At 36.0% G+C, this 22,659-nt stretch overlaps 1 protein-coding gene and 1 long non-coding RNA gene across 6 annotated transcripts; one reads left to right on the top strand and one right to left on the bottom strand.

Moving 5' to 3' along the window:
• Positions 1-940: 940 nt before the first annotated feature.
• LOC147549407 (ABC transporter C family member 3-like) lies at positions 941-11,040 on the bottom strand. 5 transcript variants are annotated; one of them, XM_086667625.1, is made up of 19 exons: positions 10,957-11,040; positions 10,289-10,404; positions 9,588-9,885; positions 9,210-9,317; positions 8,395-8,661; positions 8,059-8,136; positions 7,877-7,978; positions 7,741-7,790; positions 7,525-7,624; positions 5,423-7,411; positions 4,159-4,245; positions 3,439-4,080; positions 3,138-3,302; positions 2,724-3,018; positions 2,390-2,604; positions 1,948-2,253; positions 1,721-1,784; positions 1,341-1,580; positions 941-1,252 (listed from the first exon to the last, which is right to left on the bottom strand). In XM_086667625.1, the coding sequence occupies exons 4-19, from the start codon at positions 9,264-9,266 to the stop codon at positions 1,140-1,142; spliced, it is 4,770 nt and encodes a 1,589-aa protein (XP_086523751.1). In that variant the 5' UTR covers positions 9,267-9,317; positions 9,588-9,885; positions 10,289-10,404; positions 10,957-11,040; the 3' UTR covers positions 941-1,139. The 5 variants fall into 5 exon arrangements, with proteins under 5 accessions (XP_086523751.1, XP_086523749.1, XP_086523748.1 ...); XM_086667623.1 differs by having other exon boundaries at positions 9,210-9,309; XM_086667622.1 differs by having other exon boundaries at positions 9,210-9,309; positions 10,770-11,011.
• Positions 11,041-21,051: 10,011 nt separating this feature from the next.
• Positions 21,052-22,360, top strand: LOC147549406 (uncharacterized). Its single transcript, XR_015238197.1, has 3 exons — positions 21,052-21,507; positions 21,893-21,940; positions 22,122-22,360. It is a non-coding gene; the product is annotated as an uncharacterized LOC147549406 (long non-coding RNA).
• The last annotated feature ends 299 nt before the right edge of the window (positions 22,361-22,659 follow it).

The raw sequence follows: 22,659 nt of genomic DNA, 5'->3' as shown, positions 1-22,659 counted from the left end.
TGAAGGCATCGAGACGATGTCGGGATGCGGCCAAAAGCGTTGGATCATCAAGGATCCAACGGAGCGCGTCACCTCCGTGTCGGGTTATTGGTGGGATGCTCTAAAATTTCGATCTAACGGTCATCTACTTGCTCTGTTGGTCATAGTTCGGGACAGATCCAACGCATCCCACAGTAGGCGTTCCACGCGAGTTATTTAACCTAATCAGATGCTCCAGATTGCCACCCACTATAATATGGGCAATTATTCCAAGTTAAGTCCGCCATTTTGAAGGGATATGTCTATTGACCCCAACACATGTACCTATCTGAATCCTATTTAAACAACCCAAACCCACTTCATTTTTCATTCAATTCATTTTCTTTTAAAATCAATATTCTGGTATGTGTCTGGAATATAAATCTAATTTTAGAAGTATTCTGATATGTGTCTGGAATTCTGAAAAGTATTAAGTGAAGTTATAACATTCAAGTGCCTAGAAGATCCATTCGCATCAGTCCTAGAGCTAATATTATTTACGAAGGTTCGCCCGCTTTCAGAGTATAGAATTACCATCTTAACTTCTGAAATGATAGTCGTTGTATCCCGAAGGCATACACACTAACTATTGGTACTGTTACGGGATGTAAAATGTCTTAAGGAAAGAGAACTTATTCTCACCTCGACTCCATAAATATTTATTGTCTATCTCGGATAATCCGAAAGAAGGATTACTGATAAATCAGAATCCGCTTATTGTCATCTCTCTATAACTTAGAGAAAGGAAGTTCCCTACTTCAACCCAGACTATGTCTTAATCAAAACAAGACAGAGATCAAGTGAACTCGACCGATAACCAGATGAACAACAATCTTAAGACATTTTATAGATAAGGATTATCACTCTAGTTATAAGATTTTGATTTGGTTTATTTTCCGTGTGTTTCTGAAAAATGGCAAGAAACAAGAACAAATCTACGGTTTCTTCCATTAATAACTAAATTGTTGACGCATTAGACATATAAAGATGTTACTTGTTTTTATTTACTTCAATCACAATGCAAAAAATTAAACGTTACAGCCTAAAGTTCTTAACGTCATTATCCTCTTCATCACCATTATCAAGTCAAGTCTAATACCTCTCAGAAGTCAAAGATCTGCCTAGCTTTCAAAACTTGAACTTGATCTCGAGCTATATTCTGCTACAAGCTTTGAGAACAAAGATGTCTTATTTTCCAACAACTTGCTTGGAGAATCATATTCCACAGCAAGGCCTATATAAGAGGTGAAAGAAAAAAATAATCACCTGACGAGAATCTAAATACGAACTAACGTTAAGAGAAGAAATGAATGTAGTTTTACCATTATCTAAGAGTAGGACCATATCACTATCGACAACGGATGTTATTCTGTGAGCGATTGTAATGACTGTAGAGTCACAGAACTGTTGTCTTAGTGTTTGCTGAATCAAGTTATCAGTTGCAGTGTCGACAGATGCAGTAGCTTCATCGAGAACCAAGACTTTGCTCTTTTTTAGAAGTACTCGTCCGAGACAAACTAGTTGCCTCTGCCCCACACTCCAGTTCTCTCCATTTTCAACAACTGAAAAACCCAAATAAACATTTTTAACTTATCTTGCACTGATAGAAGTAGGAGACGAAATTAAAAAGTAGAAGCATATATAGATGTCAATTCTACACTATATTAGTAATGAGAAAGTGATTTTTTTTCGAGAATATAACCTGCAGAGTCGAGCTTCCCTTCTTTCCTCCTTACTTCGTCACCGAGTTGACACTTATCTAGGGCCTAAAAACAGATTTTCATCTTTCAGCAACAATTTTGTAGAATCATTGAAGGTCATTTAGGACGATTGCTAAACAGTAAAGTGGGGTACCAACAAAATAAGATCATTATATTCTTCGAATCGTGTTTCACAAATTGAATATTTCATGTCGTAGATCAAACTTACCTCCCAAATCTGTTCATCAGTGTACTCTTCAAGAGGATCTAGGTTGCTTCGCATAGTACCCTCAAACATAGTTGGATCCTGCGGAATGATGCTTAATCGAGATCGTAAATCGTGCAATCCAATGGTGGAGATGTTTACATTATCTATAAGAATTTGGCCCACAGTAGGCTCAACAATGCGGAAAAGTGTCTGAATAAGAGTCGATTTACCACTGCCTGTTCTCCCTACAATACCAGTTTTTGCGCCTCCACGGAAAGTGCAAGTAAGACCTCTCAACACAAATGGCATGTGTGAGGCATAACGAACCTACATCCACGTTAACAACGATACAGAAAGTTAACATAAGCCAAAATCACAAAAACAAACTCGGCAACTCCAACCATCTTATTTATGATATTAGATATTTCATCAATATTTGCTTTTCGGTACAAATTTTGCTTACCTGCAGATCGTAAACACCAACTTCCCCATGTGATGGCCAGTTATCGAGTGGCTTATTTGCTTCTATAGAAAGAGGTGGTTCACTTGAGATGGATGAGTACTGAAGTATCCTCTCAACAGATATGATTTTATTCTCAAGATTGCAGAGGCTCCATATGACCCGTGCTTGTAGCATATTCAAGTTAAGCCCATATGTCACTGCTAGGCCCGCAATACCTATATAATTATAATAGATTAAATAGAAGATCAAAGAAATAGTGAGATTCATGTGCTTCATCGACATCCATAATAGCAAATTGAAATGTAATTTTCAGAAAGATTTCAGTGGTAGTTACCAGGGTCGATTACTCCCTTCGGCACAGAAATCAAGAAAACAAGTGAGAATGCAAATGTTATGGATGACAACATATCCAAGCGAAAGCATAACCACTCCATTGCAGCAGCATTAAAAAATTTAGGTCGTGAATATGCATCCATCAGCTTCAGATTGGTTTCCATGAATCTTGGTTCTTGATCAAAACTCCTGATTGTAGTTGATCCCGATATAGTCTCGGCAAAATGTTGTATGACTGGAGCTTTACATACTCCAACTAGTCGAGACAGTTCTCGTGCCGTCGGTATATAATATTGCTGGAGAATAAGCATTGTTACTTATATGAGCATGCACGAGAAGTATGTAGAGTAACGCCAGATATTCTTTAGGAAAATACTAATAGAAAAAAAAAAACTAAGAAGGGTCCAGAGATCACCTGATACCAAATGCAGATGGAAATTACAGGTACGAAAATGATGAAGACCATCCACGACACCTGTGACATCACTGCGATAATCCCAAGGAGTTGTATGATAGAGAAGGCAACTGACGCAATTAGGGGTGGAATATCCATATCCACCGCACTTTGATCTGTAGAAGCCTGAAAACGGAAGTACGGGTCACAGATTGAAGAACTGAACAACAATATTAAGTTCGATATCTAAAATGTTTGAAATTGAACGAATGAAGAGAATATACAAAAAAAGGAAAGAAAAAAGATGTATATTTTCACTCACTCTATTTAATATCCGTCCACTTGGGGTGGAATCAAAGAATGACATCGGAGCTCGGAAAATACATGAATGCATTTTAGTGAAAAGTAGAGTTGCAGTTTTGTAACCAGCCATTGCACGGAGCAGCGCTCTCACAAGGACAAAAATGGAGCTTGCTATGGCCAAAGCAACATATACGAAGATGAGAGTAGAGCCCTCCACCGGAGGTTTTACATCCTTCGACACGGGGGTAGCCCAAGCCATCCAGTAATTGCTCCCAATTTGAAGGACTTGAAAAAGAAGTTGTGCTAACAATATCAATGGCACAAGTGCTCCTCCGTATGCGATGGTTATATATTTCCAATATACCCAGAACCCAACTCTTCCTTTCTCTCTCTCTTCTTCTTGAACCAGCTGCCCTTTTGCTCCAGATATCTCAGCTTCTTTACCATTTTGCTCTTCTTTTTTCTCTACAATTTGCTTCAAAGTACCGACATCATCATGTACCTCATTTTTTTTTGAATTGTCAGGCGCTGACCCTGGCTCAAAAGCATCTAAGGCTGACAAGGCATTTTGATGTGCACCTACTAATTCCATAAAATCTGTTCCTGAACTGAGAATATCATTGTACTTGCCAGATTGGGTTATCTTTCCATCTTTCATTACCTAACAAAGACATTAGCTGTAAGAACTACAAACTAAATGAGATTCTTTATATCTAAAGGAAAAAAGTCAGAACTTTACCAGAATAAGATCTGCAGAAGGTAAGAATTCTACTTGATGAGTAACATAAATTACTGTTTTTGAACCCAAAAGGCCGAGGAGGCACTCCTGTCATTCAGAAATTTGTTAGTCATAGAAATGAGTAACAATTACCTGCAGCAACTTCAAGGACAAACGAGGAAAAAAAAATTACGCCAGAAACAGCATAACCGATTATTTAAGTGGTTTTGTTTGTATGGAAAGAAAATGCAGAGTAACCATGTTAGGAAAATATATGATCTGTATAAAAGCAGAAAAAATGTACCCTTTTGTAAATTTAGGACAAAAACTGGCAGAATTCGGGTTTGACACTATTTTGCTTTCCCTATAACTTCTTTATGGGGCTATTTAATGTAGAAATCTGTGCGGGTTTGAAGTATCCGACACTAAAGGTGTCGGATGTGGAAACCCAAAAATCTTAGAAGTTAGAACAGGAATAAAGCGTAAGATTCGTGTATATTTTATCATAGCTTTTAGGTCCTTTTACATTTTGGATTAACCGTTGCTACATCATACATACATGATATTAGCTAAGAGCCGTACTTTATGGTCCTATATGGTAACTTGTTTGCGTGCTAGGACATTTACCTGCTTAGTTTACAAGAAAAATACTAAAAAGGATTATCCATACTACATAGGTTTCAAGGGTTTTTAAGAAAAGATAAGTCAACCTAAGTCACAAGTTGTTATCGATGTTGTCCTTTCTTTTGTCCCCGGGGCCCAAGTTCGATATGTACAGGGTTTGTTTCCGGCAAGGGAACTGCGAGGCTACACAGAAAACCTCGACACTTACTAAGCTTGAGATCGTACCTATAGCCTAAAACCTTAATCTCCAAAAGCTCCCACGAGGAACCCAAAAAAGCAACACAAGCAACCCAAACCAAGTGGTTTTGTTTTGGGCGAAGGCAACACGAGCAGCCCGAAAAGACCTCACCATTTCCTAAACTTGAACTCACACCTATAGCCCAGTCTACCACACGATCCCCTAAGAGTTGCAGTATACTACATAAGGTATTTGTGGTTTGTATGTTTCTGAGGGATAATGTTTTCTTTACCTATAAGCAAAGAATTTGTTGATTCAATGTATCTTGACAATACAACGCGTTTATCTAAAATATAGGATCTAGATGCACATACACGAGTTACATACCTAACTAATCTAACCATATATGTTATAATGTTAATAGGAACTTGTTAAACCCAACCTCAACAAATAACTAAAAACTAGAGGATAAACATGAGTTACCTTAAACAAATGTGTCCCTGTGTGAGCATCAACAGCACTAAAAGGATCATCGAAGAGATATATATCAGCATCCTGGTATAAAGCACGAGCAATCTGTATCCTTTGCTTTTGTCCTCCGCTCAGATTAATTCCCCTCTCTCCAATGACAGTCTGATCCCCGAAGGACAATATTTCTAAGTCCTTCCTCAAAGAACATGCTTCTAGTACCCTCTCATACTTTTCTCTGTCCATATTCTTACCAAACAATATATTATCCTCGATTTTTCCACTCTGTATCCATGGCGACTGAGCAACAAAGGCCTTTGTTCCACACAACTTAATGGTCCCAGATATCTTTGGTACTTCCCCTAAGATGCAAGAAAGCAAGCTCGACTTTCCCGAGCCAACTGTACCACAAACTGCTACCCTCATACCATGGTTCACTTGAAAATTTATATCTTTCAATGTAGGAGTAGGAGAAGAGATATCCCAAGAGAAATTCCCATCCCTTACTTCTATTGCAATTTTAGAAGTACTGCTTCGATGTTTTTCAATTATATCTGACTCAAGGTCACCGAGTCTGAGGAATGATGCAATCCTGTCAAGTGAAACTTTAGTTTGAGCTACCATAGAAATCGTGTCAGGGAGATTGTAAATAGGCTCTTGCAGTATCCTGAATGTTGCTAGTGCGGACAGAATTTTTCCGGACTCAAGTGGGATGCCCATGACCATACAAGCTCCAAATGTGACCACAGCCACAAATGTAGGTGCCCCCCAGAAGATGAAAGTAGTCATGGCTGATGTATAGACGTACTTTCTCAACCACCCTTCTTCGTTCTTCCTGAGATCAATAATCTTAGACAAAAATTTCATTTCCCATCCCTGGAGCTTGAGAATTCTCATGTTCCTCAAAATCTCAGATGTTGACTTCATTCTTTCATCTTTCGACTCCATCAATTTACCTTGGAACTTCTCCTGCAATGAACCCAAGGGAACATTTGCCAACATCACAATAACAGTGGCAACAAAAGCGGCAATTGAAGCAAGGCCAAGATTCTTATACAATATCAACAAGGCCAAACCAACTTGAATGGGCACCAACCATATATCATGCATATACCAACTGAAATCACCAATTCTCTCAGCATCGACAGTCATGAAGTTGATAATTTCCCCACTAGAGTGTCCCTGTCTCGATTGGCTTGAAAGGGTTAGACCCTTCTTATAGATGGTTGCGACTAGGGAAGCTCTTGCCCTGATACCAACCTGCTGCAACTTGAAAAACCAGTGCCTCTGTGCAAGACACTCAACAAGCTTTGCAATGAAGAAGGCAGACACCAAAATGTACCCCTCATTGTCGAATTCTTCATAGCCATTAAGGTACTGAACGAAGGAATCAATAAGGTATGGACCGACATAAGAAGCAAGCGTGTATATAATTGCAAGTAAAGATGTTAATAAAATTTCTCGCCACACCGAAAAGACTAATGCCTTGACCAAATCGAGAGTTCGCACTTCACGGTCACCGGAATAAGACCTAAGTTTATTTTTGAAATTCGGGTAGACACCATTAACACTATCACCAATGTCAAGCTCAGGAACATCCTCGAGGTCTAACTGTTTCTTGTTACCAATAGCAAGCAAAGGGCTCATCCAAGAGAAAGTGAGGATACTAAGAAAACCAGCACTCGAGAAAGGAGTTATATTTTCACCATTAATATTCTTCCTTGACTCATTGCCACCATTACCATTAACACCATTCAAAAGAGGCTCCTGGAGAGGAACTTTTACCCAAAGATCTGGCCTAGGAACTTTTCGTATCATAAAACAAATAGCTAAAATGGTACCTCTCAGTTCTGATGTTGAAACCATGGATCTTTCCTGATCATTTATTTGAAATGATTGCTCCGAAAATGCCACCCTTGGGTCACAGTCTAAAGCTTCAGATGTATTGGCGAGATTGTCATCACAATGAGGGGTAATTTCATCTGAAGAACCGACCTGAACAAGCTGCAAATGGAAATCATGGTTGATCGACATATCTTAGTTCAATTATATTAGTTGGACTCAATAAAAAACGCATATCATGCATTGGAAGGTGCATCCAAAAGAGTAATATATACCTTCATTACTTCAGGATCTCTCCATGGTCCCTTGTTAGACCTAAGGCATCCTCCTTCAGATGAGCAGTTGCATGAGCCACCTAAAAAATCAGGCAGTTGGCTGAAAAGAAGATATTAGGAAAGAAATGGTAAACATAACAATACACAACTTTTGAGAAACATGTGGAAAAAAAGATCTGAAGCATAATCACCAAACCCCCACACACTAAGACATACCTAGAGTCAATTACGTCCAATAGTTTTTCCAGGGAATTGGCGTCCAGAAGCTGCAGCAGATTTAGAGGTTAATGCTACTTTGTAGCAAGAAAATAGAAATACAAACTAATTCAACATTGATAAGTATTTCTTTTACTTGGATCTTATTGATAGTTTTTGGGTCAACAAATCTCCTTGCTGCGGCAAAAACCATTTTGAAGCCAGATCCAGCATTGACAATGTACATCTTATTTAATGTCTGCAATAAAGAAAGAATTAAATTATAAGCAGAAGAAAAAAAATTTAACCAGGACTAGAACTAGATCTGAAACTGCTTACCTCTGGGTAGTAGCTGCAGTCTATCTTAGCTACTCTTGCCAGAAGATCTGTTGCAGTCCTATTGAAATTCTTAATACCCTGTATCTCCAAACAGAAGCACTAATCAACATTCAACAAGTTTATATAATGCAACTCTATTTGTAGTTTTGTAGAAGCCCATTTGATTTTGTACAGTAAAGGTGCATCATTCATCATTGCCTCATCAATGAGAACGGAAATTAGAAATCACTAAACATTGATGTGGGTGGGAGGACTATACATCAGAAAGTGAACAGTTATGGCTGAGACCAAAATAAATTATGTACAAGGCTGATGATAAAGAAAGTTACAGCATACCAAGCCTTGCACGTCTAGGATGGCTGTTGTTGACCCAATATGTCTTTTTGCAGCAACTGAACACGCGGGAAATCTCTCGTTAAATGTTCTCTCGAACTCTTGCACGTGATATCTTATGTAGCGATCCATAGTGGATACTCGTGGGATTTTATTTGGATGAGCTTTACCCAGCCTCTCAATATACACTGGCCTTCCTTGTTTGTCGACTCCATGGAACCCTTGAGGATAACATTGTGATACTTCTTCTAGCTCCTCAAAGTTGAAATCCTTCAGATAATTTCAGTATTTGTCAGGTGAAAGAGACTAAAGTGATACCATACACATGAAAAGTAGCAATCCCATCTATTTCATGTAAAATTTTATCCAACATAGTAGGCTTATTGGATAAAAAATCACCAAAAGTTTAGTTTATTAGACACAACAGTAGTCTAGTCTATTGCTGCTTCTGCAATCATAAACATCACTCTAAATGTCTAATATCCTAAACAAAGTCATAATAAATTTTGATATATGATTACATTATCACACAAATTATCCGGCAGAGGTCATCTCCCGTATAACCGTATTTTGACTGAAAGAAAAAAAAAAATCTAGATTAAGCATAGGTAGGAAGAGATTGTTTACAGGTTTCGCAGCAAAAGGGCCCAATATCCCGTAAATGCTAAAGATAAACTTAGATGAAAATCAAGAGACCATTAACCTGTTGATCTCAAATAAAACAGAATTGTGTGCTACGGCCCTGAACATGTATATATGTAATACAGTAATAGTATTAATCTCCAAGACTAAACATAAAGTATGACATATGTCCTGACCTCCAATATGGTATCCGTCCCATATTCTTCCCTCCATTGAAGCATCTCTTTCCACATTTGGGTGGCTTTCTCAATATTAAAATCCCTAGCCTTCAAGAATCTGTACAACTAGAAAAAAGACTTCCATATTAAAGGAGATAGTACGCAACACGGAAACAGCATATATCAAAAGAAAAACCTTAGCTCCGGAATAGGATTAGTTGTAAAAAAAACAAAGTTTAAATATTTCTATCCAGCTGATCAGAGAAAGCAACCTAAGTAACTTGAATAGTGTGACTAGTCTTTTAAAATCCAAGTAGTTTTAAATCTCAGTGTCCATTTAAAATCAAGCTTGGAGCTAGAAGCAATAGAACAAGATAGGAGAAATAAAAGACGGACCTCAATAATGTGTGGTAGTCATAACGCCTAGGCAGCAAAGAATCCAGTATGAGCTTTCGACGAAATTCAAGAACCACCTCCTCCTCCTTTGTGTCTCTTATGTGTTCTATGTACACTTTAGGAACCCTAAAATCAAAATTCTCTTGTTCTTTTTTCTTCAGAGAATAACTGTACCCATCTGAAGGATGCATCTCCACAGTATCCCTAAATTTAACCCGGCATTTATTCTTCCCTTCTGATTTCTCTACGTCTGATCTCCATTCATCTACGTCAGCAGAAATATCCAGTCCTTCTTGACCTTTAATATAACAAATTAACACAGTCTAGCATTCAAACATCTTAAATGCCAAAAATACATACTACATGATTGATATGCGACAGTTTGATCGAACTGCTTTCAAAATAACAAAAAAGAACAACAAAAATGAAATCCATTCATTGCTATTCTGAAATGCTCATGCAATTGTGATTAAATCCACTGAGTTCTATTTCGGAGTAAAGCTCTTGCAAAGTATCGTCTACGTCAAATGTTACCCGTTTTTTATGTCCTAAACAGATATTGTTCAAACATATGTTTCAACATTAATCTAAAACGAAATGCAACTTTCTAATTTCATCGTTATGTCGTGATCTTGCTAATTTGATACATTCATCAGAATCATGAGACTTTATCAAAAGGGATAGCATTATAGCAAACTTACCAGTCATTTCTATGCTGATATGTAAAGAAGAAATAATCAGGTCTCAAGCTTAGAGAATAACCAGAACCAATTGCAGCTCCAAATCAAACTCATGAAAAACAAGCATCCTTATAGATCTGAAGCAAGAAAATAAAACATTAAACATAATCCTTCATTATAACCCAATTTCCTTCTCTATTTTAGACAAGAAGTACAAAATAACAAGGAATTGAAAATTTAATTATAAGATTTGGAATTTTGTTCATATTTTAGGCGGATCCAAAACCTAATTATATGAAAAAGAACAAAAAGAAACATGAACTGACCATTCATGGAATTAAGAGTCAAGCTTGTATAATCAAACAATCGTTCGTATCAAAATCCGAATCAAACTTTCAGGCATTAAACCAATTGAATAACGCAATTCAGCTCAAAAAATTCCAATCTTCAAAACAACAAAGTAACAAGAAGTATTTGAGCCAAAATCAATAAGAATTTTTACCTTTCAATTAAGAATCAGAGTCATAAAATTTGTATGAGCCGATTTCAATGTAGAAAGTCTGATAATTTTAATTAATTCGTATAAGATCAAAAACACAAAAGGAATGATAAAAAAAAAAAAAAAATTGCGGATTTCTAGGGTTTCGTTGAGCCCGAGAAATGAATGAGAAATCTGAGGTAGAATTTACCTTTTCTCTCTCTAAAACTTTCTCTCTCTAACAATCTCTGTTAAGTCGTTTCTCCTTTCTTCGTTTACTTTTTTGGTTATATTCATCTACCTCCTCTTCTAACTTTACACCTAATAACCTATTTTTAGTGTCAGCTAGGAAAGATTGTCATCCCCAATAATGTATACCGTTAGATTGGACTGATTTTCTTGTTTAGCCGTGGGATTTAAAAGGGGTTTATAGTGTGGTTGGGTTGACGATAATAATATCAACTGTTTGGTCTCGGATTGGGGACCTTTTCTAATGCAATGATCGCTGAATGAATGGAGAAAAGATGATACCACGGGGCGGCCGACTAGATGAGATGCTCCATCCATGTACTACGCCGAAAGTACTCGAAGATGTTTTCTATTCTTTTTTTTTTGTTGAAGAAAGATGTTTTCTATTTGGAGATGTGCAATTTTTTTCAAGGAGAATTTAGTGTTACTCTCTCACCGTTCAATGTCAATTAGGGATACCTCTTTTAGCGGAACTCTTTTTCTTCACTTAAAATACCCTCTCACCAGTAAAGTCAGTTAGTAATACTCCTTTTCTAATTAAATTTTAGTGAAATTCTATTTTTTTCATTTAAAAGTACGAAAACAGTTCTACACTTATTATTCTTTTCATATGACTACGGTCGACGTAACACTATAACGTCGGTCTTTTCATGAATTTTTCTATCTAATTTTAAGTTCACGACTGACATAATATTTTTTTTTTTTATGAGGAGACTGACATAATACTTAACTTCGGTAATTCCATGAATTTTCTATCTAATTTGCAAGTTTAATTAATAATTTCTCTTCCAACTTTTTAGTTTTTCGTTCAATTCATAATTTTTATTTGCATTTGTATTTTTTGACTGTATGCGGAGTTACAATTAGTAGAAAGAACAACATACATCAAGAGGTCTTTTTCATTTACACTTGAAAACATCAATTTTACCGTAAAATAAAGAACAAATGAAAAGTTAAAAAAAAAAAAATCTTAAAATATGTGATTTTTGTGTTTGAATGTCACCGCCCGAAAATTGACCGGTCGACGACCTTCGCGCGGTGAAGACGATGAGGTGGCAAATACTTGAGGTGGCAGAGAGAGGTGGTGAGATGGAGGAGAGAGAAATGATGACTGGTTAACGGAGAGTTAACGGTGACTGAAAAAGGGGCTCATATGGGAATTATTGATAAAGTAGGGGCCTAGGCAGAAAGCTGGTCACAAAGTTGGGGGCTATTTGGGAAATAACCCTTTTTCGGTCTATTTACAGTTAACTTTTGTTTAGACTTCCACAAATACGTAATGCTACATAAGATTTCCATCCGTTGACTATTGTCAATAAGTCAAGAAAAGAACAGCAGCTCAACGGGTTAACTCGTCTCAAGGCAACAGGATCGATGAACTCGAAGAGGTCTGCCACCTAAGCCCAAAATCGAGAGGTAGGCATGATCATCTAATGAACTCCAGCCCTGCCTCAATTATAACTAGTTTTGCCTTGGGATTCGCGAGAAGTACAGGGGGGTCCCCGCAAGCAAGCTCGATGCCTTAAACTCTGAGCATGGGAAGGCAGAAGTGGGCCACACGCCTACCGATTCAATCTTGAATCTTCCCAAAAATCTCTGTCAGTCAAGATCTTAAGTATTTAATTTACTAGGCTTCAAGATTCTCGAAGGAAACATCTCCGAGAGAATCTATCAACTCGGCGGGATAGGAACTTCTAAACATCCAATATACGAAATCTTCTTGTCGATTCTCTATATTATTTGTGGAAAGTTTCCTTTCTGCATATTCTCACCATCCACGTTATTTAGAATCTTAGATTTCGTCGACTTCTCCGCCCTGGATCTTAGGTTGGATTAAGGCTCAAATGGGTTAAATCAGGACCTCGTTTCGCCTTCATGTGCCTCGAGGCAAAAAAGACTTAACTGACGAGTTGATTTTCACATCCCTTTTTTTTGTTTCAAGACCCAGAGCAGAGCTAACGTTAGGACGACTTGATTGGTTCTAGAGCCAGGGCATGGTTAAGGCGCCTTAGAGACACGTGTCAACCTCCCAATTTTGGGTTTATGTGACCGTTCCTTCCAATTCACCTCCCTAGTGACTTTGACACGGGTTGACCCGCTTGGTTCTTTGTCTTTCTTTCACTCACTGACTCGGTCAACTAATGACCAATATTGGGATCATCAACCTCCATATCCACCTTCGCATTCACTATTTCTGTATCCACCACTTCTGTATCCACCACCTTAATACCCACCAATTCCATATTGACTACCTTCATGCATTCTCTTCCATATCCACTGCCTCTCCATAATGGGTAAAATTTGATGAAGATCCACCCATTCCAGTTTTTTTCTCATAATTACTTGTTTTTGTTTTCGAAAATACTCACTTTCTTCTGAGTCTATTACAAAACTTAGGTCTTTCTCCATAATGTTGTTCTCTAGTTGTGCAGGATTAAAATATATTTAGTACGTTGTGTCCTATTTTGTTACGTTGTTCTCAGCTTGAAAGATTATAAGTTGATGATACTTCTCAACTTGGTAGAAAATTAATGATTGCATGTTTTCCCAAACTTTTCATTTTTACTTGCTTTAATATAGGACGGATTTAGGTTCCTTATTTTACGGTAAAATTAATGATTGCATGTTTTCCCAAACTTTTCATGTTTTATAAGTTGTGTTTGATAAAATGACTGACTCTGGGATTCGACCTGATAATGTTACATGTGGAACTCTTATAACTGGCCTATGTACAGTTGGTGAAGTGGGTCTTGCTATGGAATTCCAAACCAAGATGGTAAAAATATGGAATTTATTTCCTGATGTTGTTTCATACAGTGTGATAATAGATGCTCTTTGCAAATTAAGCCAAATCAGTGAGGCAGTTAAACTTTACTTCCATGCATTTTTGTTATAAAGTTATGATTCCAGCTTTTATTTGTGGTTTTCTTATGGTTTTCTCTCTATTATTTGTAGGCAAGACCAAAATTGAAATTTTTAAGAAACAAGTCCGTTGACTTGTACCTAGAGATGGTTGAAGTGTTCGGAGACGAACCGGCAGTTGGGGATAGAGAAACAACAACTAATCTTACAACCGATGATGAGTCTAACACAAATGAAGGAGCTCCTTCTACCGAAGTTGATGTTGACTGCGATTCTTTTGATGTTGGCGGTGATCAATGTCGCTCATCTTCATCTAAACGTGGCGGCTCCGTTCTAGAGACACGCAATAAGCGTAGTCGTTCTATTTCAGCAACTTTGAGCCAAGAGATGACCGGAGTACGTGTCGCAATTGAAAATGTTGCTAATGCAATGGCCCAAAGGAACAACATGGACGACAATTGCTGGAAAGACGTAAAGAAAGCACTTGACACCCTCCAGTTAGATACAGAGACAAAGATCAATTGCTTGGAATGGTTCCATCATGATGTTGAAAGAAGGAGGTTTTTCTTAACAATGGAACCAGATGAACAACTTATGTGGATCGAGAGCAAATTATTTTAGCATGGACAAGAGATGACATTATTTTTTTTACCAGTACTTACTTTTTATTTTTAAGACAATACTTGGATGAGGTTTTCTTTTTTGGATATTATTCATGAATATGAAGGTTTTCTTTTTTGGATATTATTCATGAACATGCCCCCCAATCTTAGTTAGAATTAGAGTAGTACCCCTTATACGTGACTGTTTTGTGGATTTTATATTGGTTGAATTAGGAAACATCATCTTCCTAAAAAGTAGAATTACAATGGAAAAAAGTTTCATGGCCCACGAGTCCCCTCCTGCTTTATGGGAGGTGGAGGATGATATTGTACACCAAGGAGTAAGATTAGTGTATTAAGAAAAGCTAAAAACCTATTTAGACAAATCACTTTTATTGTCATTATTTTCCTCAACAATGTGATTTGACCGGACATAAAAGAAATTTGACCAGACAAAAATGCCTCAATAATCCGACGATCCGACGAACCAATTTTATATATGATGTCAACGTTACCTAATTATATGTAGGGTCGGGCCAATTAGTTCGGGGAATAAAGGGAAAAAAATTTTTGGGGCCCTTCTTACATTCTCTGGCATAAAAGTTATTATGAAACGCATAACTAAAACGCATAAACCTGAACTATATACTACATAAGAAGATCCAGTTTACATATAGAAATGAGCCTAAATATGTTTGAAAAACATTCTTCTTGCCTTTTTAGATGCATAAACTGATTGATATATGTATGTTCCATTTTCACACTATATATTGAAATACTATACGGAAATTTGGGCCTAAGATAGAAACATTAGATTTAAATCAAGGGCAACGCTTTGGGGAAAGCTATATAGTTTTCGGGGTGTGAAGTTTTGGGTGGAAACATAAAAAAAAAGGATTTTTTATTTCCCCCAAACAGCCAAATCCTTTTCAGCTTCTTCTTCTTTTCTCCGGCGACTCCACCATCTCCGACGACTCCATCATCTCCGGCGAAAATTTTTTTATTTTTTTTTCTATTCTCCTCTCCATCTCCGGCGAAGGGGAGGAGCCCCTTCGCGGGAGGTCTGGTTTCCAGACGAGTCTGGTTTGAAGAACAAACCAGACCAGATCTGGTTTGTTGATCAAACCAGATCCCGTCTGGTTTGAACAACCAGACGAGCTCCGGCAAAGGGGCTCCTCCCCTTCGCCGGAGAGAAAGAGAAGAAAGAGAGAAGAGAGGGAGAAGAGATAGAAAGAGAAGAGAAGAGGTGAAGTCGCCGGCAACATCCGACCGACGACTTTTTCCGACGACATTAAAGGGGTGTTTGGTTTAATTTTTTTTGTTTTCCACCGTCTTCCCCGAAAACTGTAATGCTTTCCCCAAAACAGTGGCCTAAATCAAACACACATAATCTAATTGAATAGTACAATTCTGTAAATTACTATTGTGAAAAAGAAATATATTTAGTTAAATCTAAATAAGAAAATGTAATTATTGTTCGTTGAGTTCTAATTTTAAAATTAATAAAATCAATATTCTCTAACAATATGAGAGAGATTAGTTCTTTTTAAAGGGAGATAACGTTAAAAAGACAAGTTATATTTTTTAGTTAAATATTCAAAATCTGTACCATTTTTTGTTAAATATTTTTATTTTGTTTAGTTAAATAACCAAAAACTTTTGTTGTTGTAAGGTCTTGTAAAGTTGTCACAAAGTGTTGCAAAGTTGTCGCAAGGTGCTACAAAGTTGTTGCAAGGTATCGAAAACTGTCGCAAAATGTTGTAATTAAAAAAGTACTTAAAGCGGAAGACTAAAATAATATTATTATTTTTTATCAAAACAAAAAATTTATAAGGAGTTTTGACCAAATTTTCCATAACAAAAAAGAACCATTACTACATTTTTTTTAGTCTCTAAAGTGTGGAGGGATATGTTAGAGGGTAGTGTTGTTGGCTTTAAATACAACAGGAAATCGGGCCGGAGGCCCAATTTCATGTTTTTTTTTTGTCAAAAAGACAAGTATCTTTTTGTCCTTTTAGGCCCCATATATAATTTGGAAATAGGATTGAAGGACAATTCTAAAAGCACTCCCATTTTTAATGCCGAAATTGCCCTTAGAATCTTAGCTTGCGAAGCTTTGCAAACTGGTTTGCACTGCTTTTTAATCTGGTTTACAGAGCTTTGCAAACTGGTTTGCACTGCTTTGCAATCTGGTTTAGAGAGCTTTGCAAACTGGTTTGCACTGCTTTGCAATCCCGTTTACATTGCTTTGCAATCTGGTTTTGCCTTGCAATGACTTTGCACACACTTTGCAATCTGGTTTGCAGAGCTTGGCAAACTAGTTTGCACTACTTTGCAATTTGATTTGTCTTGCAAAGATTTGCAATCTGGTTTGCAATCTCGTTTCCAAACTGGTTTGCACTCTCGTTTGCACACTGGTTTACACTCTCGTTTGCAAACTGGTTTCCACTCTCGTTTGCAAACTGGTTTGCACTCTCGTTTGCAATAAGGTCAGTTTCGTCTTTTCCCTATATTAGGTTATTTGCAAAACTCAAAAAAATCTCCATTCATCATATGTGTCAAGTTCCAATTGAGATTCTCACTCCTACGTGGCGTTAATAGAGATCTTCGATTTTTTGTTGTCTCCAATGCAAAACTCTAAACTTATCTTATTTACTTATGTGGCATAGTTATTTTCGTAAATAAATAATTAGTTATTTTAGAAAATATAGAAGACTTGATTTCTATTGGTTGAAAATCAAATATTGATGAGTTGGACAATTAGAGATATCTCAAGAGGACACTCTAGAAATAAAGTGTCCTCTTGAGATATCTCTATTCCACTCTCGACACGTCATCTTAGAGATCCAAATAGAGTGTTGCATTGGAGATGATTTTTAAGAAAAAAAACTCTAAAAATCCTACATGGCACTCGGAGTTTCTAAGATTGAGTGTTGCATTGGAGATGCTCTAAGGTTTTTAGAATTAAAGCTAGAATTTGTGTCAAGGTTAGATTAGGTTTATTAATTGACTTTGTGGGCCCCACGATTTGATTGGTTGTCACCTCTCATAAAAGTACAACTGTATAACCTTGCAATCAAAAGAAAACTGCCGTAAAGTGTTTGGGGCGCGGTTAAAGTGTGTATGGTCTTTGGCTAAGCTTTAAAATAATGGAGATGCCTTCAATAAACTAGTATTTTGGGGCCCTCCCAAATATGAGGCCCAAAGCAGCCAAAGCTCAGGATTATATGATATCACCATTTTATGATCACTTTTGTCAATCAAATAGGCATTTTTTTTCTTTTATTTTATTTATATTTTTGTGTGTTTAATTTGTATAATGGTTGTCAACAGTTGGTAGACCAAGTGGTTCCAAGGTGTTGACATAAACTCCAGAAAGTCATGCAGGTCCCAGGTTCGAACCCTAGAGAAGGTGAAATCTTTGGTTATTTGAATTGGGATTATTCAGGTATAAATAATGTATTTGGGCTTTAGGTCATAGTTTAGATGGGCTATAGGCCTGGTCGTCTAAGAATTTGAATGTGCGGTTATCGAGCTTATCACATCTTTGATGTATATGCCAAATGTAATGACTATCAATGATCGTAGTCAATTTCCAAAAATAAAAATAAAAATAAAAAATAAAAAAATTTGTGTAATGGTTGCATCTGATGGTTTTAATTTTATACGAAAACATAAAATCTAAACTATAGTGCATTACTTGAAATATTTTAAAATTATTATTGTGACATGATCAAAACAAAACAAATTTAGACAAGTAGATCGCATCTGAAGAGTGAAGCCTAAACTGAGTCGGATTAATTAATGAAAAACAAACACCACCTAAGTCGATATTACGTCGTCTAACTGACAAAATGAATCCTATTATTCTGTAGTCAAGTACGTTGTGATGACATATATGCAAAAAAGTAAGCTATTTACATGGAAATGACTATAAATATCAAGCATTACCTAGTTATAGATGAAATTTTAGGATTATCGTAGAGGTACTAAATGTTTGTCGAAAAAGTTGAAAATGTTACGACTTGATGAGAACAGCTATTATTATAACGCTATAAGGAAAGGCTTAACTTGTCTCAAAGAAAAGTTTAGAAGACCATCTTATTTTGATAGCAATTAGGGGAAAGGAAAAAAATAGAGAAACATTTACTTCGAGAAACTTTTTCTTCGAGAATCATTTTCTCTAGAAATCTTTTTATATTTTCTACCGTTTGGTTTAATAGAGGAATTTTGTTTAATGTTTTCTACATTTCAATTTTTGGGTGGCTAACCAATTTTTTTTTCATGTTTCTACTTTCTACCTACTAAAATCAAGTTCACCCACTCACGTTTTCACCTTCTTCCCTCTTTCAAATCCTACCCTTTTTCATGAGTATCACCACCAATAAAAACTCCATTTTTCCCTCTCCCATTTTTCATCACTATCACCAGCAACATCAGTTACTCAATTCACATAATTAAAATGATGAGAGAAAGATTAGTATTTAAATCCCTAATGTTTGAACGTTACTTTATATTTCGAGATAGAGATTTAGAGAGAGGGAGATAGAGTCAATCGGTGTTAGGTTAGATCACACAAACTGAACCAAAATTATTCTTGATCTGTTATGGAATAATAACACATAAAATGATTCTTGATCTGCCATAAAGACAAAAATAAACTCTATAAGAGTGCAAGAATCTATAGAGAGAGAATATAGAGAGAAATGGGTTATTGATATTACTTGAAGAGCTTGTAAGAAGAAAAACAACCTCTAACCAATATTGTTCACTGAACAATAATGGATATTATTTAGGTTCTGAATAAATAAGACACAAAAATAACACTATGTTTCTTGATTTGCACATGAGGTTGGTTTTCATCTTACAAGTAAGACATGTTGGATTTCACTTTAATAATTTTACTAACAAGACCTAGGAGAAAAATAAACAGAGAACAATAGAGATGAAGAATTATTCAACACCTTCACTGCTAATAGTGGTATGAATAAAAAGGAAGGTTATGAAGAATACAAAAAAACCCATCTCTTTCTCTTCCTTTCTCTCCCTGCAACTTTTGTGGATCAAAAAAATAAAAGAAAGTTTTATTAGGAGGTTGTTGGAAATACAACAGAACTCTGTGAAGCTCAAGACTAAAGAGTGAAAGTAGAGAAGAAGAGAGAGAAAGAGATGGAAACATTCAAGAGCCCAGAGTTAAACAATTTGGAGAAAATCTTTCTTTCTCGGACGTGGGAAAAGAGATTCCCCATTTTTGGGGAAAAATTGGAAAAAGTTGGTCACGTGACCAAACTTTTATTTTTCTCTCTATTGGCTGTCAAACAACCGAAAATTTGTATTTCTGAGAAAAAGTTTCCCCTTTCCCTAGAGAAAATGCCTATCAAACAGAACCTTAAAAAACCAAGGATACTCGTATTAAGAAAAAAAAAAAACAAAGATGCTCATATTCTTATGTGTTTCTATGTCAGATTGTTTAATAATCCAATTATTTAGTAACTAAATCAGAATTTTTGCCCTATAGAAGAAGTCAAGAAACTAACCATCTAGAGAATAGAAAACTATAATATCTCATGTTGTGATATACTGGTCGGAACGGGTGGTCTTGAGAAGAGAGAATTATAATATATTTTGTCGTGATATACCCAATGAATTCTTTTGATTTTATAATATTATTTAGAGTTAATTTTGATTTAGTTCTTAATTTAAGACAAATTGGAAAGTGTGACTTCCGTGTCTGTCAAACATCATAGTTGGCTCTCAAGATCATGACTCCGTTAGTTAAACATAACAGTTAATAATTTTTTTTTTGAAAAATCGACCACGATCTACATTAGTCGTTACAAGACATTGATACATCATGAAGATGTGATGAGCACGATAACCGCCTAATATAAACCATAATGAAAAAGGCCTAAAGTCCGACAACATGAAAGACCTAAAGCCCGACAACATGAAATAGACCGAAAGCCCGACAAATTTATTATGTTATTAACTTTATACATTGCCTAAATTACATGGGATAAATCTTGATGGCAAACTGCTTCCAGCGAGATTCGATCCCACGACCTCATGGGCTTAAGAGGGGTGTCCAACCGCTATACCAAAGGGTGTGGACATTTTCTTTCTCTTTTAATTCATTTGTTTTAGATTTATTTCTCTCTTATTATTTCCCTCCACACACTACCTAACAATGGTTATCCAAAAGAGAGAGATGGATACGAAGATGATGCTTGATGGTGAGAGAAAAACAAGAGGCAGTAGACAACAAAAATATTGTTGGAGGTTGTCGACAATAGGTGTCTGGTCGTTGCCGATAATTCTTTCTGACGACCAATTCCGACAAGAGTAAAGCGAGAAAAAAGACAGGAGAGTTCAAAAAAGAAGAATAAAATATAGACGGTAAAATTTGACTCACAAAATCATGATACTGAGAGTCAAAATAGAACATAATCTATACAACAAAACAGAAATTGTTTTGTTGACTAGACAAAATGAATGCTAGCTGACTAAGACAAAATAAATGCCTCATGCTTACTAGGACACCTATTTTTATTTTGTTTTTGTTGAGAAGGACACCTGTTTAGAATATGAAAAGAGGAGAACTACTTGGAATATGAAAAATATTAAAAATTGGTCTGGGCAAACAAAGTCATTTAAATTTCTGGTTCCACATTTTCCTCTGCTTCCTTTGACCTTTCATGGGAATGCATCCAAACCTCCATTTTCTTGTGTCTTTTGTAAATTGAATTCTTTTACCTAGATAAATCCATCCATGATCAATTGAAACCATTTATCTCCATTTACGTCTCAAAATCAAATTTCCCATCTGCTAAATAAACTCTCACTTTTAATCCTCAAATCAAAATTAATGTCATCTTCCTCTTCTTCTATATCTATTTGAACATCATATCCACAACTAAGAATGCATATATAATGCAAACAACGTGATCTCCTCGAAAGGGGATAGCTTCTTGTCGGTTATTGAAGATGGCAGTACCTGCAACAAAAAAAAGATGGCAATAATATGTATTTTTCTTCATTGCTTTGATGTGGTTTTTTTTATTTGGCTTGAACCCTTCCTTCTGAATATGATTTTTATTTGCATTTTTCATATGAAAGATGCTATATCTTTATTATTTTGAATTAAGTTTTAAGGTTCTTAATTCATGGCAATGGAATTTCATGCAATAGGATACTGTACTTTCTTATCAATTTGTATTTATTTGTTTCAGTGAGTATGTTCTTCATTCATGGCATTTCATGACATATGTTGATTGAACTTTTGGGTTCTCTGATTGAAGTTTGTTACTATTTTGTTTGCTATGTAAATTATAACGAACTCTATTATGATAATATTATTCTTATACAGAGTTATAATGATTCGTTTTCTTCTTCGAGAGATTCATCACTCTGATTTGTATTTTCCGAAATTGACAGGAAGTTATCCCAATCTTAAACTAGGGAAGGTCAACATTCAAACCTCAGGTGCTACAATTTTACTATTTGTTTCGTTAGCCTTACAAAACTTTGTTATGGGTTTGGGTTCTTATTACTCTCACCATGATTAGGTATTTGGATGTCATTGTCATATTTTAATGATTTTTTGTTTCACTATAATTTCAATGTCTGTAGCTCATTCTGCTTCTTTTGTCATAAATGTTTGAAGGAACTTGTGTTTGGTTGCTGATTTGTGACTTAAACTTCATGGCTGAAGAGATGGTAAGAGAAAGCTCCTTTCATAGGATTACTAAGTGAAGGGGATTGGTTTCATCAATTTCAGACTGCCATTTTACTCAAAACTTCACCATTTTTGTTTACTATATTCAATTACGTTTTTGTTGTATGTAGTCTGTATATACTCGAATCATTGGTACAAGTATTGTTAGAAATATTTATTTTTATCTACCTGTTTGGTTGGTTGACTCATATTTTGTTTAGTTATTTTGAATGATGGGTTTCGCTCATTTTTATTTAATTTGATTTCCTGAATATTGGGTTTATTTTTCAGTTCAAAGATTAACAGTTAATATTATGAATTTAGATGTGTTTCCTACATTTGTCATAGTTTTGGTTATATGATTAATTTGTTGTGTGTTTTTCTTACGTCGCCATTTTACTCAAAACTTCACCTTTTTTGTTTACTATATTCAATTACGTTTTTGTTGTATGTAGTCTGTATATACTCGAATCATTGGTACAAGTAT

Source organism: Eschscholzia californica, unplaced genomic scaffold (genome assembly GCF_041429995.1).
Source record: "Eschscholzia californica isolate CP2 unplaced genomic scaffold, dmEscCali1.0.p SCAF_3, whole genome shotgun sequence".
In the NCBI taxonomy this organism is placed as follows: Eukaryota; Viridiplantae; Streptophyta; class Magnoliopsida; order Ranunculales; family Papaveraceae; genus Eschscholzia; species Eschscholzia californica.
Note: the sequence above shows the minus strand (reverse complement) of the source record. Positions and strands in the feature narration are given on the sequence as shown.

Bases quoted from the DNA above. Each gene is read 5' to 3' on its own strand.
- LOC147549407 (XM_086667623.1), bottom strand. The intron at 7,412-7,524 runs GTATATATTACT...TTCCATTTGCAG, and splicing joins GAGATCCTGAAGTAATGAAG to CTTGTTCAGGTCGGTTCTTC. The intron at 2,254-2,389 runs GTAAGCAAAATT...ACGTGGATGTAG, and splicing joins TTGGTGTTTACGATCTGCAG to GTTCGTTATGCCTCACACAT.